This window comes from Mastigoproctus giganteus, chromosome 12 (assembly GCF_048544385.1).
Source record: "Mastigoproctus giganteus isolate SK-2022 chromosome 12, ASM4854438v1, whole genome shotgun sequence".
Classification (NCBI taxonomy): Eukaryota; Metazoa; Arthropoda; class Arachnida; order Uropygi; family Thelyphonidae; genus Mastigoproctus; species Mastigoproctus giganteus.
The window spans coordinates 26963574-26987845 of NC_143586.1; the positions used below are offsets into that span (position 1 = coordinate 26963574).

Consider the following 24272-nt stretch of genomic DNA (forward strand, 5'->3'; position numbering starts at 1 on the left):
TAAAACTGTTCAATGCCTTATACACCTAAATCAGGTCACAATACAGGTGCCTAGTCTCCAGACTGCAATTTGCAGAACTTAAGCCTTTCTTCGTAACAGAACCTCTTTGTTCCATTCACCAATCTTGTTGCCCTTCTCTGTACTTGTTCCAGCAGCTCTACATCCTTCCTTACATTTGACATAATATTAACAATGGAGTACGAGATGGATGTATTTCATGATGTTACAACAGATGCTCGAAGGTTCCACCGTGAGACGCAATGCATGCGTGACACTGACGCAGCATGGATTGGCGGACACGGTCGAACACACCTGGAGTTTCTTTGACAGTAGCAGCAGCAGCAGCGCAGACGAGTCTCGCCACAAGATCCATTTCCGTCTCCACAGGCGATTCATACACGATAGATTTGAAGGCCCCCCACAGAAAGAAATCAAGGCTCAATAAATCAGGTGAGCATGGGGGCCAGGCAATGGGTCCACCACGGCCAATCCATCGACGTCCAAAACGCCTGTTCAAATGGTCACGAACACACCTTCCATAACGGGCAGGCGCACCGTCATGTTGAGTCTCACATTTGCTGGAACGTCATTAAGCAACTCTGGTAGAACTTGTTCAAGAAAAAACTCCGATATTTAGCGGAGTTCATGCGGGATGGTAACAGGTATGCGCCGACTAAGCAGTCACCGACCATAACTGCTCACACATTTATTGCGAAGCGATGTTGTGCCGCATGGGGGTGACACTGTGCTGGCCCTCTGCTAATCCATACACTAGGTGCATGTCTGCCAGCTCACAGTTCGTATATCGATGCATGCTCTTCGTGTGGCGACTACTGCTTAAATGAGTAAACCAGAAAATTTTCCTCTGGTGAACTGATGAACAGCGCTGTGTACCGACGTACGGTGACGTTTCCAGTTATAGGTTCCTATGCGATTCACATTCCTTTAGATGTTACCTACCTCCCCTAAATGTTTGTACCAATATTTTTGAGACACCCTCTATACATATATATTTTTTACAACTTAAAGTTGAAAGGTATTGGTTCTCCATATTCCTTCACATTACTGTATAATTTAAGTTAAATTATTAATATTTATTGTACAAATTGAGATTTTAATATATAGTTCATGGTGTTCGAATTCCTCACCAAAGAAATGTGGCATTATTTTCCTCATACGTGGACCACAGATCACAGGCCTACAGTTCACGTTGTTTGTGGATCTACAGCTGGTTGTGCAGCAACTGTTGCTTGTCATCCATTTGATGTTTTAAGAACACTGCTAGTTGGCCAGGGAGAACCCAAGGTAATAAATGAACTTATAATACTAAATTTATATTATAGTTGTATATATTATAGTTGTATTTTAAATAGAAAGGGTGCAAGAATATTTGCTGATGCTATCGAGGCAGTGTTAGGTGGGTCGGAAAACTGCTAGCTTGGGGGGAGACAAAGACCAATAGATTGACAGTAGCCACTGGCAGAGGTGAAAGAGATTCTTGCACTGCTTCTATTAGAATGAGCAGAAGCCTGAAAAACAAGATGCATGGTATTTCAGAGACTGCTGGGAGCCATTGCGGTACAAGTAAACACATGGGTTGTGTTAGGGTAGCTAAGAATAGAAACAGGTGCAGGTATACTTGCGTGTACACCAATGCTAGGAGTTTAGTAAATAAATTTGATGAATTTGAGGTATTGCTCAAAACATCAAAGGCAGATATTGTTGGGATATCAGAGACGTGGTGTCACACAGATATAAGGGATGCAGAACTGCAATTTGGGGAGTACAACGTCTACAGAAAGGATAGACAGGATAGAAAGGGGGGAGGGGTTATGCTATTAGTTAAGAAACACATAAAAACCAAGGAAGTGAAGCCAGTCGACATCGCTGGACAGTGCAGTGTTGAGTCAGTTTGGTGTGACATAAGCATTGGGAGATCAAAATTGAGAGTAGGAGTGTGCTATAGGCCTAATGACTCTGATGAGTATAATAAGGAACTGTACAGGGAAATAGAGTGGGCCAGTAAATCAGAGAGTCTTATAATGGGAGATTTTAATTTCCCAGATATTGACTGGAATTTGAGGGCTGGTTACTCACACACTAGCAGGGCTTTTGTGGATTTATTGGATGATTGTTTTCTACATCAGCATGTTCGGGAGGCAACTAGAGGGAGTAATACTCTTGATTTGATTATCAGCAGTGATTCTTCATGCATTAAGAATCTGCAGATAAATGAACCACTAGGTGGCAGTGATCACAGTGTGCTGAAGTGGGATTTACTGAAAGAGGTAACTACCATTAGGGGTAAAGGGAAGGGTTATTGCTTCCGTAAAGGCGACTACGATGGACTGAGACAGTATTTAAATTCTATACAGTGGGACCAACTGATGATGTTACCAACAGCAAATTCAAAATGGGAAGCATTCAAAGAACTTATCTTGGAAGCTACTAGGCTTTACATACCAACTAAGAAATATTGTTCAAGGTTTAGGCCAAAATGGATGTCAGATGAACTAATGAGGCATATGGCAGAGAAGAAAAATGCATGGGATACTTACAAATTAACACATGACACAGAAGCCTATGATAGATACAAGTTGATATGCAACCAAGTTACAAAGGAGGTTAGGCAGGCGAAGGCAGATTACGAGAAATCCTTGGCAAGGGATGCAAAGAAAAACAGCAAAGAGTTCTTTACTTATGTAAACTCTAGAAGGAAGGGGATGAATCAGATTGGTCCACTTGATATTGATGGGTCAACTGTTGATGATCCTGCTCAGGTAGCTAACAAACTAAATGAATATTTTGCATCGACATTCAAACATGAGGAGTTATTCAGCAAGGGGAATGCCAGAGGTGTATTCAACTCTAGCAGTAAGCTACAGAATCTTGAAATAACTGGGAGTAAAGTGGAGGAGAAACTGTTGAAGATAAACACAAGAAAGGCACCCGGGGTGGATGGGATCTATCCGGTTATATTAAAGGAGGCAGCAAAGGAAGTAAGCAAACCCTTAGCCATAATTATGAGAGCTTCCTTGGACTCAGGGGAGGTACCCATAGACTGGAAATGTGCAAATGTGACCCCAATTCACAAAGGAGGATCAAAGGCTGACACAAGTAATTATAGACCTGTGAGCTTAACTTCTGTTCCAGGAAAATTAATGGAGGCACTGGTTAAAGAAGCACTGCAGGATCATTTAGACAAGACTTCAGTTATAGCTCAGACACAGCATGGTTTTGTTAAGGGGAAGTCTTGCCTGACCAACTTGATTGGATACTATGATGCAGTCACAAAAGAACTGGATGCAGGGAATAACTTTGATATTATATACTTGTATCTTAGAAAGGCTTTTGATACTGTTGCACATGGAAGACTGCTACACAAATTGGAGCAGTGTGACATTGGAGGCAAATTGCTGCTATGGATAAAGGGGTGGTTGAGGGGGAGAAGACAGAGAGTGGTAATCAATGGACACTGCTCATCGTGGACTAATATTATTAGTGGAGTCCCTCAGGGCTCAGTGTTGGGTCCATTATTGTTTTCTGTATTTATAAATGATATTGATGATGGTATATCAAGCTTAATGTCCAAGTTTGCAGATGATACAAAGGTTGGCAGGGTTGTCAAGGACACTACTGACACTATGCTGCTGCAACAGGATCTGGAAAGGTTGAGCAGATGGGCTGAGAGGTGGCAAATGAAGTTTAACATTGACAAATGTAAAGTACTACACATGGGAAACAGCAACCCCAGAGCAACGTATCAACTCTGTGGTACTACACTGACAGTGGTAGAGAATGAAAGGGACTTGGGGGTGATTGTGCAGGCAGATATGAAGTTCTCTGAGCAGTGCAGACGGGCTGCAAGAGTAGCTCATGGAGTATTGTCAATGATATACAGGAATTTTTCCAGCAGGGATAAGGAGGTGATTATTCCATTGTATAAGGCAATGGTCAGGCCACACCTAGAGTACTGTATACAGGTCTGGAGGCCTCATTTCAAGAAGGATGTAATGTAGAGCTGCTGGAACGAGTACAGAGAAGGGCAACAAGATTAGTGAATGGAACAAAGGGGTGCTCTTACGAAGAAAGGCTTAAGGTTTGCAAATTACAGTGTCTGGAGACTAGGCACCAGCGAGGTGATCTGATAGAGGTGTATAAAGCCTTGAATGGTTTAAGCATGCTCAATGCCGATGGGATTCTTCCTCTAGCTCAGAAAAATCACCTGAGAGGGCATAAATTCAAATTGAGGAAAGACAGATGTAGGATAGACGTGCGGAAGTTTGCCTTTAGCCAGCGGGTGGTTGGTTGGTGGAACAGACTGCCATCCCTTGTGGTGGAGGTTGATAGCCTAAATAAGTTTAAGGCTCAGCTGGACAGGTATTTTGAACGAACAGAGGGGTGAAGTGGAAGTGGGTTTTTTTTTTTTTTTTTGGCTGATGCTGCATAAGCTTGCTTTCTTGCATCAAATGCCTCTACTAATGCTAATAACAAATTTAGATTAAATTAAAATTAAATTACATATAATAAATATAATAAATTATATATAACAGTAAATTGTTATTTAAAACCTTCTTGTATTTTGATTTAGAATATATTTAGCACATTTTAAAAATAGGTTTGTTTTTTTTTTGGTTTTTTTTTTTACTTCAACTTTGAAAAAAAAAATTTTATTTCAATTATGTAATAATTTTTGTGTGTGAACGTGCACACCTTATGTATAGGTAATATTTGATACCAAATACAATGAAATCTTGTTACAAATATTTGTAAATGTAATATCAAATATATTTTAAGCAGTAAGCTGTGCTACAGAGTAATGAAATTTCTGTCATTGCAAAGTTAATTTCTCTCCTTTCATTTAATAAATTAAAAGTAGGTTAATTATTTTAAAGACTGAGTTCAAAAATAAAAATTTATGAACAACTTTGAAGTGTGTTCAATGGCCTAAAACTCTTTGCAGATTTACAGAAGCATCCCTCATGCAGTAAAGAGCATGATATTGCAGGAAGGCCCACGAAGCTTTTACAAAGGCTTATGGCCGACCCTTCTTCAAATAGCACCAAATGCTGGAGCTCAGTTTGGTTTCTATAGGCTGTTTCAAGAAATATGGAGAGCCTCATTCAGTATCAACTCGCCTGAAGTTGGTAAGATTTGTTTTCATTTGATTTTTAAATTGTAGCATAATCATGGTATGCATATTAGGATAATTAAAATGATTTGTATCTTTTTGAAAATAACATTTTACTCAAAATAACCAGTAAAATATTTTTAGAAAACTGGATCATGGTAGAAAGAAACTTATAATTAGTAAACTTGATAATTTTTATTAGTAATGAAATAGGAGGAACATTTAGGGATCAGTATATATGAAAACTAACAAGCTAATTGGTCTATAATTGGAAATTATAGACCAATTAGCTTGTTATCCCACATCTACAAGTTGTTCACAAGGGTCATTACTAACAGATTAGAAAGAATATTCACAAGGGTCATTACTAACAGATTAGAAAGAATACTTAATGAGAATCAACCGAAAGAGCAAGCTGGCTTTAGGACAGGATAATTAGCATTAGCATTAGTTAAGGCATATGATGCAAGCTTATGCAGCATCAGCCAAAAAAAAAAAAAAAAAAAACCACTCCCATTTCACCCATCCATCATTCGTTCGAAATACCTGTCCAGCTAAGCCTAAAATTTATTTAGGCTATCAACTTCCACAACACTGGATGAAAGCCTGTTCCACCAACCAACTACCTGCTGGCTCAAGGCAAATTACCGCACATCTATCCTACATCTGTCTTTCCTCAATTTGAATTTATGCCCTCTCAGGTGATAATGTCCAAGTTTGCAGACGATACAAAGGTTGGCAGGGTTTGTTCTTTAGACACCCATGCTGTGTCTAAAGAACAAACCCTGCCAACCTTTGTATCGTCTGCAAACTTGGACATTAAGCTTGATATACCATCATCAATATCATTTATAAATACAGAAAACAATAATGGACCCAACACTGAACCCTGGGGGACTCCACTAATAACATTAGTCCACGATGAGCAGTGTCCATTGATTACCACTCTGTCTTCTCCCCCTCAACTATCCCTTTATCCATAGCAGCAGTTTGCCTCCATTGCCACACTGCTCCAGTTTGTGCAGCAGTCTTCCATGTGCAACAGTATCAAAGGCCTTTCTAAGATCCAAATATATAATATCAAAGATATTTCGTGCATCCAGTTCTTTTGTGACTGCATCAAAGTATCCGATAAAATTGGTCAGGCAAGACCTCCCTTTAACAAACCCATGCTGTGTCTTAACTATTACTGCAGTCTTGTCTAGATAATCCTGTAGTGCTTCTTTAACCAGTGCCTCCATTAATTTCTCTGGAACATAAGTTAAACTAACAGGTCTATAATTACTTGTGTCAGCCTTTGATCCTCCTTTGTAAATTGGGGTCACATTTGCAATCTCCAGTCTATGGGTACCTCCCCTGAGTCCAAAGAAGCTCTCATAATTATGGCTAAGGGTTTGCTTACTTCATTTGCTGCCTCCTTTAATATAACTGGATAGATCCCATCCACCCCTGGTGCCTTTTTTATGTTTATCCTTAACAATTTCTCCTCTACTTTCCTCTCAGTTATTACAAAATCATCTAGCTCTCAACTATGGATCATCTTCACGTAATATCACAGCTAATGGAGAAAGTAAATGAATATTAAACACCATTATGCCTGGCATTTGTGGATTATGAAAAGGCATTTGACTCCATACAGCATAAGGCAATGTTTCGGGCACTGGAAAGACAAGGCATAGATACCCCACATATTATGATTTTGAAGAAAATATATGAGAATGCTACCTCCTTTATTAGACTAGACAAAGACAGTAGGAAATTTAAAATTGAGAAAGGAGTTCAACAAGGAGACACAATATCTCCAAAGCTGTTTACTGCTGCCCTTGAGAAAGCTTTCAGAAGATTAGACTGGTCGCAGAAAGGAGTCAATGTGAACGGAGAGTACCTAAACCATTTACGATTTGCAGTTGACATTGTGGTCATAAGCCACGATCCCAAAGAATTAGAGGAAAATCTTAATCAGTTATGCAGAGTTAGTAAGGATTTTGGACTAAACATGAATATGGCTAAAACAAAAGTAATGATGAACAAGTATGCCACAGAAAGGGAAATAATGATTGAAGGAGCAGTAATTGAAAAGGTGGAGTCATATACTTATCTGGGACAAGTTATTAGCTGTAATAATGATAAATGGCTGGAAGTCAAGAGAAGAATAAATTTTGGATGGATAGCATTCAGGAAATATAGTCACATGCTGAAGTGCAATATCCCAGTTTGTCTGAAATGTAAAATAATGAACCAATGTATACTCCCCACCATGACTTATGGAAGTGAAACTTGGGCACTCACCATAAGAATGGAAGAGAAGCTGAGAACTACACAGCGAAGAATGGAACGAATTATATTGGGAATCAGACTGTTAGATAAGAAGAGAAACACATGGATTAGGCAGCAAAGTCAAGTAAAGGACTTTCTTATCAAAACTAAAGAACTAAAATGGTCTTGGGCAGGACACATAGCTTGAAGACATGATGACAGATGGACTAAGAAAATAACAGAATGGTACCCAAGAGGAGCTAGAAGAAAACCTGGAAGACAAAGGTGGAGATGGATAGATGAAATTCATGAGTTTGTGGGTAGTAAATGGATGGCCAGTGCTCAAAACAGAAGGAACTGGAAAGTTGCTGGAGAGGCCTTCATCCTGCAGTGGATTGAAAATGGCTGATGATGATGATATATGAAAACTCTGGAAAGTGCAAATGTGCCATTTCCTAGGTTTGCTAGACCAGTTAAATCTCCTGATTCTGGTTTATTCTGGTTCAGAAACATGAGAAGAATACTTTGCAATCTGATTGTCATTGGATTATGAAACATTTAATATAGTTGTCAGGCAGGAGCTGGTAGAGGTTAGAGGTTGTAATCTGGCAATCCACTCTAGAAATATATACAGCTCATTGCTCTGTATGTTGCTATAATTTGAACTGCTGCTCCTCAAACAAATATCTTGGGATAGAATATTGGATTCTTTATTGGTTCAACAGTGTGATTGGTTTGCCATTTACCATTTCAAAGTCAATTATGCTCATCAACTTAGCATCATCATCATGGAAGTGTCTCATCATGACCCAAAACTTAAAAGGTGCTCACACAATTACTCACCGGTTAACCACCCAGTATAAAATATATGACTGAGGATTCTAGGAGTTTGTGTGGATGGAGTGAGCATGCACACATTACACCATGCAGCAAACTGAATAGGCTTGATAGCCTAAAAATATATTTTCTCACCAACACTGGATATATACAAACAACTCAGAATAGATCATAAAATGCTATGCATAGATTAAAAGTAAGGACTGAACTTTATTCAGTTTATATACATGGGTCCAATTCTAAAGAGACAGGATCAGCCAAGAAGATAAATCAACAAAATTGCAGGTGATGAGGTGACTAGTGGAAACATCACATCACAATAGAATCTCTGACTCAGTCTGCTACATATAAAGGAGTGTGAGGTATATTCTCACACTGTGCATTTTTAGTTGCATTTATAGCACTTTTATTCTAATCACAGCATTTATTCTAATTTTGATAATCAAAATTGTTATTGTTAATCCTTAATACTGAGTATAACTATGTATATATGTAGGTACCCTCTTAATCAGACTACTGGTAATATAAAAAATAATTTATTATATTATACATGTACCTACAGTATGTATTAAATATAATAATAACTGAATGCAAAATTAATAATTGCATCTCCTACAAGAGTGATTGGATGAGTGCTTAAAATTCTTCCATGATAGTATAACAGTTTTGCCAAATCAGTCAGGAATTTCGTTAGCTGATCTCAGGTGGAGGAAGTAGGTTCCCTCCCCCATGACTTATTTTGGATTTTTTAGAGTGTGTAATGCAAATGGGACGAACATAACGAAACAGGCCTACGCGCTCTGGATTCATTGAGGAATTTATTGTAGCTTAAACACAGAGCGTACAGATAAAGCAGAAATATATGAGCTTTCGGCTATATGGTAGCCTTCGTCAGAATTAAAATACATGAATGGCAGTTGGAATGAAGATGTGCACTGCCAGGTGCGTGAGACGCGAGGTTTAATTGTTTGTTGACGTCTGTGGCTGTGACGCATGATGACGTGGCCAGCGCTTGTCCAATGACAGAACTACTGACTCTGTGATCGGGTTGACTTGGTAACCACTGTTCCTGTTTAAGGATTTATCCGAAGATTTTATATTTAATGATTCCAACCAGGTACGCTTTAGGTAATGGTGGGATCTGTCTACCACCACGACATCGCGGTGTGGGTCGATGTCGTGGTGTGTTGTCCAGACATGTTCGGCGATAGCTGAGTGTTCTATATCCGCTAAACGGATCGCTCTTTTGTGCTCCGAGAGACGTTTCTCGAGTCGACGTCCAGTCTCTCCGAAGTAGCAGCTAGTGCAGTCACGGCAAGAGATGCGGTAGACTAAACCGCTCTGCAGAAGGGTGGGGACAGGTGTTTTCACGTTGGAAATGAAAGAACGCAGTTTCCTGCCTGGGAGCTGGATGCACTTTATTCCGTGCGTTCTCAGGATTCTGCCGATCTGTTGTGACAGGTTGGGGTAGTATGGGATATTGACGATGTGTTCGTGGTCATCCCTAGAGACTCAGGTCAGCGACTTCTATCATACCTCAACTCACTATCGCCCTTCATAAAATTCACGATTGAGCTGGAGTCGAACAACTCTTTACCATACTTAGACACACTTGTCCGACGTGAAGGCACATACCTGAGTCTCACGTCTCACGTTAAACCTCGCGTCTCACGCACCTGGCAGTGCACATCTTCATTCCAACTGCCATTCATGTATTTTAATTCTGACGAAGGCTACCATATAGCCGAAAGCTCATATATTTCTGCTTTATCTGTACGCTCTGTGTTTAAGCTACAATAAATTCCTCAATGCAAATGGGGTTGTGAATGCACTTTTATACAGACATATACATCTAATATGATCTAAGTTGCTGATGTGCCCTAAACCCAACAACAGAATGCAGTTAACATACAGGATACAGTGTGTATGTGTGCACACTCCATGATAGTTAAACTTGACTGTCATGGAGTATCATGCTTCCATTTCTGTGTAGAGAACTCAGTTTTATGGGGGTAAAAAATAATAAATTGCCAAATTTCTGTTATTTGGTTTTAATGAAGTTTGGGATGGCTTATTATTAGTATTAGCCATATAGTGCAAGGAAGCCATAGGCTTTAGCTGCACCAGCCAAAAAAAGAAAAAGAAAATATAAATTATGTGCTATTCTCCTCACGCAGGTAATTATCCAGTTGATCTTTGAATTTCTTCACACTGTCATCCTCAACTACCTGCAGAATCAACTTGTTCCAGTAATTCGTGACTTGCTAAAAAGCAAGTCACCAATTGGTGAATTGGCTAAAAGAAAACTTCCTACTATCTAGTCTAAACCTCTTTCCCTGTAATTTGAATTTATCATTCCTAGTTCTGGAATTCTTTAAAAAGAGGTTTTTTTTTTTTATATATATATATATTTATAAATTTTCTAAAAGATCCAAATTATAAAATTCTGCAATGCGAGTAAAGTTGTGATTATCTTACTTGTGACATATCCCATGAGTACAAGATACACATTTTCACATATGCATAAATTCTATTCATAGAAACATTGTTCAAAATATAAGATGTGGCTGTTAAATAACAAGGCTTTGTGTGCAGCCTTGTTATTTAATACCAGCCTTGCAAACTTCAGGTGGCAATTCCAAGTGCCACCTGAGAAACAAAGGCACAGTAGTTGACCTTGAACCATTCCCTAATTGCTTTCCATATCACTTTGCAACACACTCATTTTACTTGAATGAGACAGGTTTTCATTACCTTGTGTTTTTTGCAGTTTGCTGGAAAAATGACAGTCAAAAGGATTGAACAGTGAATCAACCTCAAATTTTTAACAAAACTTTTAATTTTCAAACTTCTAGTGAAGCAATCCGAAATAGGCCAAGCAAGCTGAGAATTCTAGGCTAGTTATTTTCAATCATGCAGAAAGTCTGTTCATATATCTCTCTTCTGGCTTTGATACTAGTTTCTTTTAAATGTTCTGCAAACTTTGAAAATCCAGACCTAGCTCTTCAATTGAATGTTCCTCATGTCCATGTACTGAGGTAATTTACTCCTAGATATATTGAAGAATGTTGTGTGAAAAATTTATTTTAGCAAGGTCTTCAAATTTTCTACTTCCACTTTGGAAATTGATTACAATAACATTAAGCCAAACGGATGATTCTAACTTAGTGTACACAATTGTTCTTCCTAGGTTGTGGAGAGTCTAAAACAATAGGAGAATATTCTGGTTTTTTTGCTCTGTGAGGAAGGATAATGTTTTTATGTTCTTAATGAAAAATTATGTTCCTATAAAAGCTGAGGAAGCACAAAATTCTGATATCAGTTGGCAGTGCATCATGTTTAGCATTTTTTTATGCTTAAGTTTCCATTTCTTGCAACAATTCAACTCTGATCGATATGTGGAAACTGAAAAGGTTGAAAGCCTGCATGCGTAGAGTTCGACTGGATAAAAACTTTAATGAGGTTCTTCTCCATGACGATGCACAACCACACCAGTCTGAGCATGATGGAGGCCATTGCAAAACTGGAGTGCACTGCTCTTCCTCACCCCTCTCAGAGTCTGGATCTTTCACCTTCTGACTAATCACCTCTTTGTCCCACTGAAGGATGCACTCTGTGGAACCCATTTTATGGATGACATGCATACAGGATTGGAATGGAACATCTGACTTAGAGATGGCAGAAGTGCATAGAAAATGATGGTGACTTGGTGGAAAAATAACAGTGTGCTTATTAATGATGGAGGATTAATTGATAAAAAAGGCATAGTTGTTGGAATTAAATTTTCTGAGGGGAAAAAATATAGGAGGCATTACTTTTGTACTGCTTCTCATATATGTATCCCGTGCATTTTTATTCTCTTCCACGTGTCTCTTTAGTTCATCTGACATCAGTTTAGGTCTAAGCCTTAAACAGTATTTCTTAATTAGTATGAAAAGCTTAGTAGCTTCTATGATTATTTCTCTGAATGCTTCACATTTGGAATTTTATTGTTGGTAACCTCATTAGTTTATCCCACTGTACCGAATTTAAAAACTGTGAGATCACTGTAGTCTGCTTTATGAAAGCAAAAACCTTTACCTTTAACGATAGTTCTATCTTTAAGGAAATGCCACTTCAGTACACTGTGATCAGAGTCCCCTGGTGGTTCTTTTATCTGCAGATTCTTAAAACATGAAGAATCACTGTCAGTAGTGTCAAAATCACTGTCAGTAGTGTCAGGCGACTGTTGTTGAAATAAATAATTGGAATATTGATAAATGAGTTAATAAATTCACAAAGTTTCACAATGTTGTTTCACTTCTTGTAGGTGTGCTGGAAAGTACCATCTGTGGAGCAACAGCTGGAGTAGCTGCCAAAACAACTGTGTATCCTTTAGATTTAATTAAAAAGAGGATTCAAGTACAAGGTTTCGAAAAGGCCAGAATGGCTTTTGGTGCTGTCCGAAAATATGCAGGAGTAATGTATAATGGGATAATCACCTCCCTGTCCCTGCTAGCAAAATTCCTGTATATCATTGACAAGACTCCATGACCTGCCCTGGCAACCCGTCTTCACTGCTCAGTGAACTTCATATTTGACTGCACAATTACCCCCAGGTCTTTTTCACTTTCCACTTCCCTGAGTGTAGTACCACAGAGTTGGTATGTTTCTCTTCAGTTATCGCTACCCATATGCAGTACTTTATATTTGTCAATGTTAAACTTCAGTTGCCGCTTCTCAACCCATTTTCCCAACTTATCTAGATCCAGTTAGAGTAGCATACTGTCTTTACTGTTGTTAACAAACCTGATATACTTTTATCAATATCATTGATAAATATACAAAACAACAATGGGCCCAACACCGAACCCTGGAGAACTCCACTAACAACATTTGTCCACGAAGAGCAGTGTCCATTGATTACCACTCTCTGTCATCTCCCACTCAACCATCCCTTTATCCATTGTAGCAACTTACTGTTAATGCCATACCTCTCCAATTTGTACAGCAGTCTTCCATGTGCAACAGTATCGAAAGCTTTTGAAATCCAAGTATATGATATCAAAATTATTTTTGGCATTCAGTTTCTTTGTGACCACATCATAGTATCCAATCAAATTGGTCAGACAAGGCCTCCCTTTAACAAACCCATGCTGTGTCTTAACTATTACTGCAGTCTTGTCTAGATGATCCTGCAATGCTTCTTTAACCAGTGATTCCATTATTTTCCCCCAAACACAAGTTAAACTAACAGGTCTGTAGTTATTTGTCTCACCTTTTGAACCCTCTTTGTGAATTGGTGATACATTTGCACACCTCCAATCCATGGGGACCTCCCCTGAGTCCAAGGAAGCTCTCATAATTATGGCTAAGGGTTTGCTTACTTCACTTCCTTTGCTGCCTCCTTTAATATAACTGGATAGATCCCATCCACCCCAGGTGCCTTCCTTATGTTTAACTTCAACAATTTCTCCTCCACTTTGTTCTCAGTTATTATAAAATCACTTAGCTTCTTGTTAGCATTTGATAAACGTCTGGCACTCCCCTCATTCAATGACTCCTCATGTATGAATGTAGATGCAAAATACTCATTGAGTTTGTCAGCTACCTGAACATGATCATCAATAGTCAATCCATCTATGTTAAGTGGTCTAATCTGATTCATCCCTTTCCTTCTAGAGTTTACATAAGTAAAGAACTTTTTGCTGGTTTTTTTTTCTTTTTTTTTTTTTTTGCATCTTTTGCCAAAGATTTCTTGTAATCTGCCTTTGCCAGCCTAACCTCTTTTGTGACTTGATTACAGACTAGTTTATACCTGCCATAGGCTTCTGTGTCACCTGATACTTTATATGCATCTCATACATTCTTCTTCTTTGCCATGAGCCTGATTAATTCATCTGACTTCCATTTAGGCCTATATCTTGAACAGTATTTCTTAGTTGGAATGAAAAGCTTAGTAGCCATCAAAATTAAGTCCCTGAAGGCCCATTTAGAATTCAACATTGGTAACATCATCAGTTGATCCCACTGTACAGAATTTAAAAACTGTCTGAGACCACTGTAGTCACCTTTTATGAAAGCAAAAGCCCTTCCCTTTAGCCTTGATGGTAGTTACATCTTTAAGTAATTCCCACATCAGTACATTGTGATCACTGTCACCCAGTGGTTCCTTTATCTGCAAATTCTTAATGCATGAATAATCACTGCTGATAATCAGATCAGGAGTATTATTCCTTCTAGTTGCCTCTCAAACATGTTGCTGTAGAAAACAGTCATCCAATAAATCCACAAAAGCTCTTGCTAGTGTGCGAGTGACCAAACCACAAGTTCCAGTCAGTATCAGGAAAGTTAAAATCCCCCATTATAAGATATTCTGATTTACTGGCCCACTCTATTTCTCTGCACAATTGCTCATTATATTCATCAGATTCATTAGGCCTATAACACACACCTACTCTCATTTTTCCTTTGCCAGCGCTTATATCACACCAAACAGACTCAACACTGCATTGTCCACCAACATCAATTGGATGCACTTCCTTAGATTTTATGTGTTTCTTAACTAACAGCATAACTCCTCCTCCCTTCCTGTCCTGTGTATTCTTCCTGTACGCATTGTACTCCCCAAATTCCAATTCTGCACTGCTTATATCTGTGTGACACCACGTTTCTGATATCCCAACAATATCTGCCTTTGATGTCTTGACTAGCACTTCAAGCTCATCACATTTATTAACTATACTCCTAGCATTGGTGTACATACAAGTATACGTGCACCTGTTCCTACTCTTAGTTATCCTAACACAGCCATGTATTTACTTGTTCCACTATGACTCCCAGCAGTCCTGGAAATCTCCATTACTTTACTTTTCAGGCTGCTGCTCATTCTAATAGAAGCAGTGCACGAATCACTTTTGCCTCTGCCTGCAGCCACTGTTAACCTTTTAGTCTGTGTATCCCCCAAACTAGCAGTTTTCCGACTGACCCACCTAACACTGCCTCGATAGCATCAGCAAATATTCTTGCACCCTTTCTATTTAAGTGTACCCCATCCCTGTAGAAGTCTCTCCTGTCAACAAGCACAGACCAGGCTGAAAAAAATTCTACCACTTGAGCCTTGCACAATCTCTCCAGGGCCGAATTGATCGACAAGGCTCTCATCATATTACTGGCCCATCATCATTTACTGCTCCATTCTGTTTCTCTGTATAGTTGTTCGTTGTACTCATCAGAGTCATTAAGCCTATAGTGCACTCCTAATATCATTTTTGCTTTCCCAGTGCTCATGTCACACTAAACTGACTGAACATTACTGTCCACCCATGTCAACTGGATGCATTGCCTTAGATTTTATGTGCTTCTTAACCAAGAGCACAACCCTCCCACTCCTGTTCAGTCTGCCCTTTCTGTACTCATTGTACTCCCCATATTCAAATTCTGCATCCCTTATATCTGAGTGATACCATGTCTCTGATATCCCTACAATGTCTGAATTTGATCACTTGACCAGCACTTTATTGTCATCAAACTTATTTACTGTGCAACTAGCATTGGGCTACTGCAAGTATACATACACCTGTTCTTATTCTTAGTTAACACAGTCCATGTATTTCCTTGTTCCATGATGATCTCCAGCAGATTGCTATCTGGGCTTCTGCATGTTCCAATAGAATCAGTGCAAGAATCACTTTTACTTCTGCCTGCAGCTATTATTAATCTTTTAGTCTGTGCATCACCCCCCCCAAACTAGCAGTCTTCCAACATGCCTAACACTGTTATGCCATCAGCAAATATTTTTGCACTGTTTCTATTTAAGTGTATCCCATCCCTATAGAAGCAGTCTCTCCTGTTAACACGCACTGACCATGCTGAGAAAAATTCTATCCCATGAACCTTGCAGAGTATCTTCAGGGCTGAACTGATTTATAAGGGCTCTCATTATGTATTCCCTTCTGTTATGTCTGGGCAGAATTGCAGATACTTTCAAATTTAACCCTAACTCATAACATTTTCTCAGCATTGCTCTGTACTTGTTAAGTAAGTCCTCAGATCTCCTACTCTGAGATCTCCTGCATAATACACAAAGAAGTACAAAGAAAAAAGTAAATATGCATAATATACAAAATACACAAAGGAGGTTAGGCAGGCAAAGGCACTACCTCCTTCCCCAGATCTCTTTCATTCTCCACCACCTTGAACATGGTATCACCTGTCAGGTATATTATTCTTCTGCTCTTAAACAGTACTTTGCATTCATCAATGTTAAACCTTAATTGTCACATTAACCACTCTACCAATCTTTGTATCATCAGCAAACTTAGAAAATAAGCCTGATGTGCCTTCATCAATATCATTAATAAATACTGAAAACAGTAAGGGACCCGAGAGACTCAACTAATAACATTAGTCCAAGAAGAGCAGTGCCCATTTATAATTTAAGAAAGCTTGAAGAACAGGGTGAATACCCTCAAAGGAATTAAACTGGACCCATCAAGCTCTCAGCTGCCCACCTCAATGACAGAGCTGCACTTCCACATCAGGCAACACCGCGACAACCCCTGAGGAAGAATGCACCAGTCCCACAGGAGGTAGCTATTATCAGTGACTCTATTGTCAGGGAAATTGGAAATATATTGTGCAAAAAGGATAGGTGGAGCAGGACCAGGGGAAAAGGCTGATAATGTTGTAGAGCAGATATCTTTTAAGGGCATAAAAGATGATATTGTTGTACACATTGGCACTAATGACATTTAAGATATAATATATTATACAGAATACATAAAAATATAGGCTATAGCAGAAATAGCAGCCATGTTTGACACATAATAAACTACCATACTGTATTACCACATACATTATCATATCACATAAAATTTACGTGGAAATCCATATTTAACTTATTTCATTTGAATTTGTATTTTGAATCTCTGAGCAATCTACAAAAATCTGGTTCCAATAGTAGAAAGGCATGGACATTAGTGCACATTTAATTTCTGCCTTGATATGTGTTATTTAATTTGTTTCAGACTTTGAACTAAATGCCATTAGCCAACCATCATTAAAGTAGTAGAATGCCTCATTTTCCATTTCCTTTGTGTGATATTGAAGTGCACTCTGAAGATGAACCAGAGATGAATTAGAAAATATCCACACAGCTTAAGACATCACATTCCAAATACAACACCATAAACAAAACAACCAAAATCTTAACCCTTGGCCTATTGCAAGTTATCTGACAGGCTCCACTTTTTAATTTTTTTTTTTTTTTTTTTTTAATTAAACCATATACTTCTTGTTCCCAGTATTCTCAAAATGATGATACAGTGTTTTTAGTTTTTATTTCATTTTACATAAGTTACAAGAGGTTAACTGTTTGTCTGGCATTTGATAGATGTCAGATGTATTTATTTTTGTTTTCATAATTATCAGGATTATACAAACAGTGCCATCCAGCAAATGTAATTTGCTTACCTTGAAGGATGGGCTGAGTTAGAAATATGAAATATGGGTAATATATCTGTGCCAATGACAATCATAATTCGACTCTCTTTGCCTGTGATATGCAATTTTTCTGAAAATTGCTTTTTTGGGGCTGGGCAATTTTCCCAATGAAATGCTGGTAATTGAGTGATGGGGAAGAAGGTATAATAGAAGGAATGAAAAATTACAAACAGTTCACATCAAACAGCAAAAAATTGGGATAAATTTTGTAAATCATAATTAATAAAAATTTCAATTCAGCAGATAAACAAAATTAAATTTTTATATACAAAAGAAACAGCACTTATATACACCATTCAAGGAACTGTGTTCCATTTAGTGGTATGAGCAGCCAATGGTTAAGAACTAATACTGATAAAAAATGTGAGAATTTCATAACTTTTTTTATACTAATATAGCAATTGCCTCAACTTGCAAATGAGAGAACACAAACAGTATCGTGTCATATGACATTCTTGAAAAAAAAAAAAGAAAGAAAAAGTACTTTACACATTCAGGTGAAGAAACTGGAAAGTGTAAAGACTTTCCAGTGACTATGCCTCAGTATGTCAATAATACGACAGTCACCTAGTCAACAATAGTCACAATAAGTTGATCTTCAACCTAGGCGACTGTTGTTGAAATAAATAATTGGAATATTGATAAATGAGTTAATAAATTCACAAAGTTTCACAATGTTGTTTCACTTCTTGTAGGTGTGCTGGAAAGTACCATCTGTGGAGCAACAGCTGGAGTAGCTGCCAAAACAACTGTGTATCCTTTAGATTTAATTAAAAAGAGGATTCAAGTACAAGGTTTCGAAAAGGCCAGAATGGCTTTTGGTGCTGTCCGAAAATATGCAGGAGTTACTAATTGTGCCATATCAATAGTGAAGGAAGAAGGAATTTTTGGTTTATATAAAGGTCTCGCACCAAGTATTTGGAAAGCTGCATTTACCACTGGATGTCATTTTCTTACTTATGAACAAGCCTGCCGTATCATAGCTTTGCGATATAGGGAATGAAAGACAGATATTCTCTCTCTCTTCATCCAATATGAAAGAGTTGGAGAATGTCTCTTCATAAGTTCAGAAAAGTAGTCTTAAATTTGTATATAGCCAAATATTAACTGTAAAGTTTTATCATAGTGCTATGAAGTGGTACAGACAGCTAAGATTTATTTGTTATTTAATCTAGAAATCTATTTATTTTTCAAGTGACCAGAGTGCCAATTTTAAAAATATTAATTTTTTTTATTTGTTTTTATAAATAAGTTTTTTTATTTGTCATACTCCATGTGTTGTGTTTTGTTACATTTATTATGTTTATATTATATTTATGGAGCTATAGCAGGAAATTGTGTATATTTATGTAACTATATAATTTCTTTAGATGATTTTTTAGCATGGTAGCAACTTACTTTTTAGGTATTATTATTAAAAACAGCTCTTGGTGTAATTGTTTTAATTGTGAAGATATCTCACATGATAATTGAACTCATAATAAAAAAGTACATTTGCATGGTTAATTTTATTTGACCAAAGCAGACCTAGTAATAATAAAAATCACAGTAAATAGGTCCTATGGTTTTTTTTTTTTTTTTTTTTTTCAGTTTATTTCAGGGAAAAGTAAATTAATGTTGGCAGGCTTGTATGATCCATTATGCCAACTTTTTGATATGTCTGCTGAGATTAATGGTAATTTTATGAAATAAATTTCTTGTTTGTAGTTTCTTCCTTAATACCTTTGGTAATTCATTTGAAATATAAATTATAAAGTACTTCATAGAGAACAGACAAAAATTGCAACTGTCAGTGTTTCAGTAACAGTAAATAACAGAAAGACTATTTGTGACTTATTGTTAAAATTAATCCTAACTTTGCATTTAAAGAGTTGGATCACTATAAAACAAGCATAACTTTTAAAGTAACATATAGGTGTTAAAGGAAAGTTTCTTTTCTTTTCTTTTCTTTTGATGCAGGTAATGGGTTTTGTGTTCTTAATCATGAGATCAGTGTATTTCAATCTTGTGTGTGTGTGTGTGTGTGTAACACCAAACATGATGTTCCATATTGGTGGAACACAAAATCTCTATATAAATTTTAGCTTTTAGTACAAAAAACCTCAGTCTTCATGACCATAAAGAAAATAGTACATAACATTTGCGGCAGTTTGTTTTTAGTATAGATATGTTAATTTAATTTTATTTTAAAGTTCAGCAAAATATCAATTTTTGCTGGAACATTTTGTGGAACACTTGTGCAATGCTTGACAAACAACTTGGGAAACACTGCTCTAAATGCTTGAAAACAACTTTTGACATATTTACAGATTTCACATATGCCCATATTCAGTACCTTGCATTTATCACAGTTAAACCTCAATTGCCACTCCTTAGCCCATCTGCCTAATTTTTCTAGGTCTTGCTGCAGTAGTACATTTGTAGATTTTTGTCATTAACCACTCTGCCAGCCTTTGTATCATTAACAGACTTAGACAATAAGTTGATGTGCCTTCATCAGTGTTGTAATAAATATACATAGTTATCAACTCTCTAGATTTATGATGGAGAATCTGTCTGTTTTTCTCAATTTGACTTTTTTCTGTCTCACCATTGTAATGTAGTTGATGACAAAGAGTTTCTCCATCTTTTTTTGCAAACCTCAGTTTTTCTTTTCACAAAAAAGAAAATAATAAAACTGGAATTAAATTTTTTTTTTTTTTTTAAATTTCTGCTTAGTTTTGTTAACAAATTGGCTGTCGGGTGTGCTGTGGTAGTCTGCATTGCAAAATAGAAATTCATGATAATGGCATTGTTTGCTATTGTGTGCAATTATTTCTTAGTACCTTTATAGTGTAAAACTAATTAACAATGTCTTTCAATAAGGTGCCAAAGAAATATAGCATAAAATTCCAGAATATATATATATATATATATATACAAGATTTTCTATGTATTGTAAAATCTATGCCTTGTGTACAAAATGTAGATGTGATGTTACAATTTTAAATGGCAGGAAATTCATTGAACTTAGACACTTGCAAACAGATAAGCATTAATGACACTGAGCAATGCATAGAAAGAAATGCAAAAGCAGATTGAATATCTGCTTTTGCATAGTGATGTCATACTTGCTGAATGTTTATTTGTGTCTTCCCCTGACAACTCAGGAGAAGATATGCTGATCATGCAGATGTGTTGTTCAGAAATATGCTTCTCAATATACAGTTGTGAAAGAACAAAAACAGCAGGTATTGTTGGTTGGTGAAGTGCATGGATAGGGAAAGAAGAGGTAATGATGATTCTGAAAAATGGGCATTTTCAATTGATACAAATGGTAGCAATCAAAATGATTCCAAGCTATATCCCATTATGGTGACCTTTTTAATAAAATAAAATTAAAAAATATATATATTCTAGGCAAAAGCAGCCTGCTCTCAGTGCTAGCATTAAAGATGACTCTACAGGGCACAACATTGGGCAACTTCTGAACAACCTGAAAGCATGTGGGATTCCTTGAAAAAACTTTCTGCCACTTAGTGTTAATAATGCACTGTGATAGGCCTAAAAACTAGAGTAGCAAGGGTATTAAAAAAACGAGATTGAGTACGTGGGGAAGGCTGTCCTTGTCATCTTATTAATTTGTGTGCTGAGAAAGGATCCGCGTGCCTTCTATGAAATTGGATGAAGACATTTGCTGCTATCTAGAAAGAAGTGCTAGAAGGAAAAATAGATCTAAACAATTTCAATTGATGCATGCCACTGAAGTAAAAAAGATTGATTTGTGCTGTCTTTGGTTAAATGTAACTCTACTGATAGAATGGTGGCAACCTTTGATCTGTTCAAATTAGAGGTTACAAATGTTGAGAAAAGCAATATGAGCACTTTTAGAGCTACCAAATAGAAAGTGCTACAAGTGATCACTAGCAAATGTCACTGAATTATGTCGAAATCCAGTTTATGATCCAAAAGTTTTGAAAGAAGACATTGGTGAACTCAAGAAAAAGTATTTCTGAATTTCAAACTTTTGGTAAAAGCAATTCTAAACAGCCCAAGCAATTGTAGCCCAAGCAAACAGCCCAAATAATTGTAGTTGTTGTCCTCACTTGTGCAGGAAGTCTGTTCATTAATATTTCTCTCTTCTGGCTTTAATAAAGCAATTTACCTGTTTCTTTTAAATGTTATGCTAACAGACTTGTTAGAATAACATTTAAAACACGATTCTGACAGTCATAAGCATTTCTACTGCCAAGGTTGTGGTGAATAAAAGAAAAGGAGATGATTCTATTATTTTGTTCAGTGAAGTACTTCATGTCTGCATGTGATTAATAGTGCAAAAGTCACCATTGAAAAATAATGTTCTTATAAATGCTGAGGTGAGGTAATGCAGATTTCATCAATTGGCAGTGCATCATTTTCAGATTGAAATTTTTTTGTAAACAGGTTTCCAGTATTTCTTGGTGTTATTAAAAATAAAGAAATTGGTAAACCAAAGAAGTGATAGATATTTGCAGTTCTGCCAGAAGTGTGATACCCTACCTGACACTAATGAAAAAATTGGAACTGGCAAATGCACAAGGAAACGTGAAATATAATAAATCATCCCAAGTTGTGCTTGACATTTTAATAATTTTTCATGGAAGTGCAGAGTATGAGAGAATTGAATCAGGTTAGAAACAAACAGTTCAGATCTCTTCTGGTGAAGCTTGGAAATGCTGACAGCCAAGAGAGCAGGGCTGTTGTTATGAACAAAACTTTAACTCAACAGTTCACTAAAAAGGCCTCTGTGGTCAGGAAATCTATCCATAATTGATGCCGCCAGCTCTGACCAATTATAACTTTAAACATAGATAAAATTAAATTACAAATAAAATACATAAAATAAACTTTAAAATATAATATAATTTAAAATACAATAAATCGTATGAATATATTAAAATAATAAAAATATTATACATTAAAAGCGTTAAACCCGTACTACTCTAAAACTGAAGCTTTCGGCAGCATCTGCTGCCTTTCTCAACATAAGTAGTGCTGCATCAACAATTCATTATAAAGTACTAAGCCTTCCCAGCAGACTCAGCAACTTTTAACACAACAGCTCTGAAGAGGGCATAGTTTGCAACTGTATCTTTCTTGGAGCAATTGCAATTAGTTGTTGTCTAATAGAATATCCAAACAGAAAAATGTTAGGCAACTTAATGTGTAAAAGCATACTCTATTGGTAAACATTTCTAAGCCTTTATTTTAATGTAAAATTTCTAGTGCACATTAAATTTCTGCTTACAAATGCCTGATCTCCAGATTTTTGAAAATAAAAAGTTGGCTGCAGTGAATGTAGAAACAGTAAGAGGTCCAGCTAGCACTGAACCCTGAGGAACACCACTAATAACATTAATCCAAGAAGAACCATGTCCCTTTATAACAACCCATTTGCTTTCTACAACTCAAACATCCCTTTATCTATAGCAGTAGGCTTCTAATGCTACACTGCTCCAATTTGTAGTAGTAGTAGTAGTGGCACATGATGCAAGAAAGCAAGTGTAGGAGCTTATGCAGCATCAGCCAAAAAAAAAAAAAAAAATCACACCATTCCCTCCAAATGCCTGTCCAGTTCCTCCTTAAATTTATTTAACCTATCAACTTCTACAACGACAGATGGAAGTTTGTTCCAGCAATTAACCACCCGCTGGCTAAAGGCAAATTTCCGCACATCTATTCTACATCTGTCCTTTCTTAATTTGAACATATGTCCCCGTAGGTTGGTAATCTGAACAAGTGGAAGGATCCCATCAGAATTCAGCGTGCTCAACCCATTCAAGGCCTTATAGACCTCAATCAGATCACCGCGCAGGTGCCTAGTCTCCAGCCACTGCAATTTGCAGAACTTAAGCCTCTCTTGGTAAGAGAATCCCTTCATTCCCCTCACCAATCGTGTTGCTCTTCTCTGTACACGCTCAAGCAAATCTACATCTTTCCTAAAATGAGGCCTCCAGACCTGTACGCAGTACTCAAGGCGTGGCTTGACCATTGCCTTATACAGAGGGACAATCACCTCCTTTTCCCTGCTAGCAAAATTCCTATATATCATTGACAAAACCCCATGACCCGCCCTAGCAGCCTGTCTGCACTGCTCAGAAAACTTCATATCTGACTGCACAATTACTCCCAGGTCTTTTTCATTTTCTACCACCTTAAGTGTAGTACCACACAGTTGGTACGTTTCTCTGGGGTTACTTCTACCCATATGCAGTACTTTGCATTTGTCAAGGTTGAACTTCAGTTGCCACTTCTTAGCCCATCTGCCCAATTTATCTAGATCCTGTTGCAGTAGCACACTGCCATTACTGTCATTAACATACCTGCCAACCTTTGTGTCATCTGCAAACTTCGACATTAAGCCTGATATACCTTCATCAATATCATTGATAAATACACAAAACAACAGTGGACCCAACACCGAACCCTGTGGGACTCCACTAATAACATTAGTCCACGAAGAGCAGCACCCATTGATTACCACCCTCTGTCTTCTCCCACTTAACCATCCTTTTATCCATTGTAGCAACTTACCCTTAATACCATT

General features: G+C 37.3%; 1 protein-coding gene across 1 annotated transcript in view; it reads left to right on the forward strand.

Moving 5' to 3' along the window:
- The window catches only part of LOC150076810 (mitochondrial thiamine pyrophosphate carrier-like), a 43326-nt gene extending 24501 nt beyond the window's left edge, over positions 1 to 18825 (forward strand). The window contains exons 4-7 of the mRNA XM_090385687.1: positions 1126 to 1305; positions 4964 to 5147; positions 12534 to 12682; positions 18375 to 18825. Coding sequence (XP_090241813.1) covers positions 1126 to 1305; positions 4964 to 5147; positions 12534 to 12682; positions 18375 to 18710 — 849 coding nt within the window. The 3' untranslated portion in view covers positions 18711 to 18825. The remainder of the gene's footprint in view (positions 1 to 1125; positions 1306 to 4963; positions 5148 to 12533; positions 12683 to 18374) is intronic.
- Positions 18826 to 24272: the final 5447 nt, after the last annotated feature.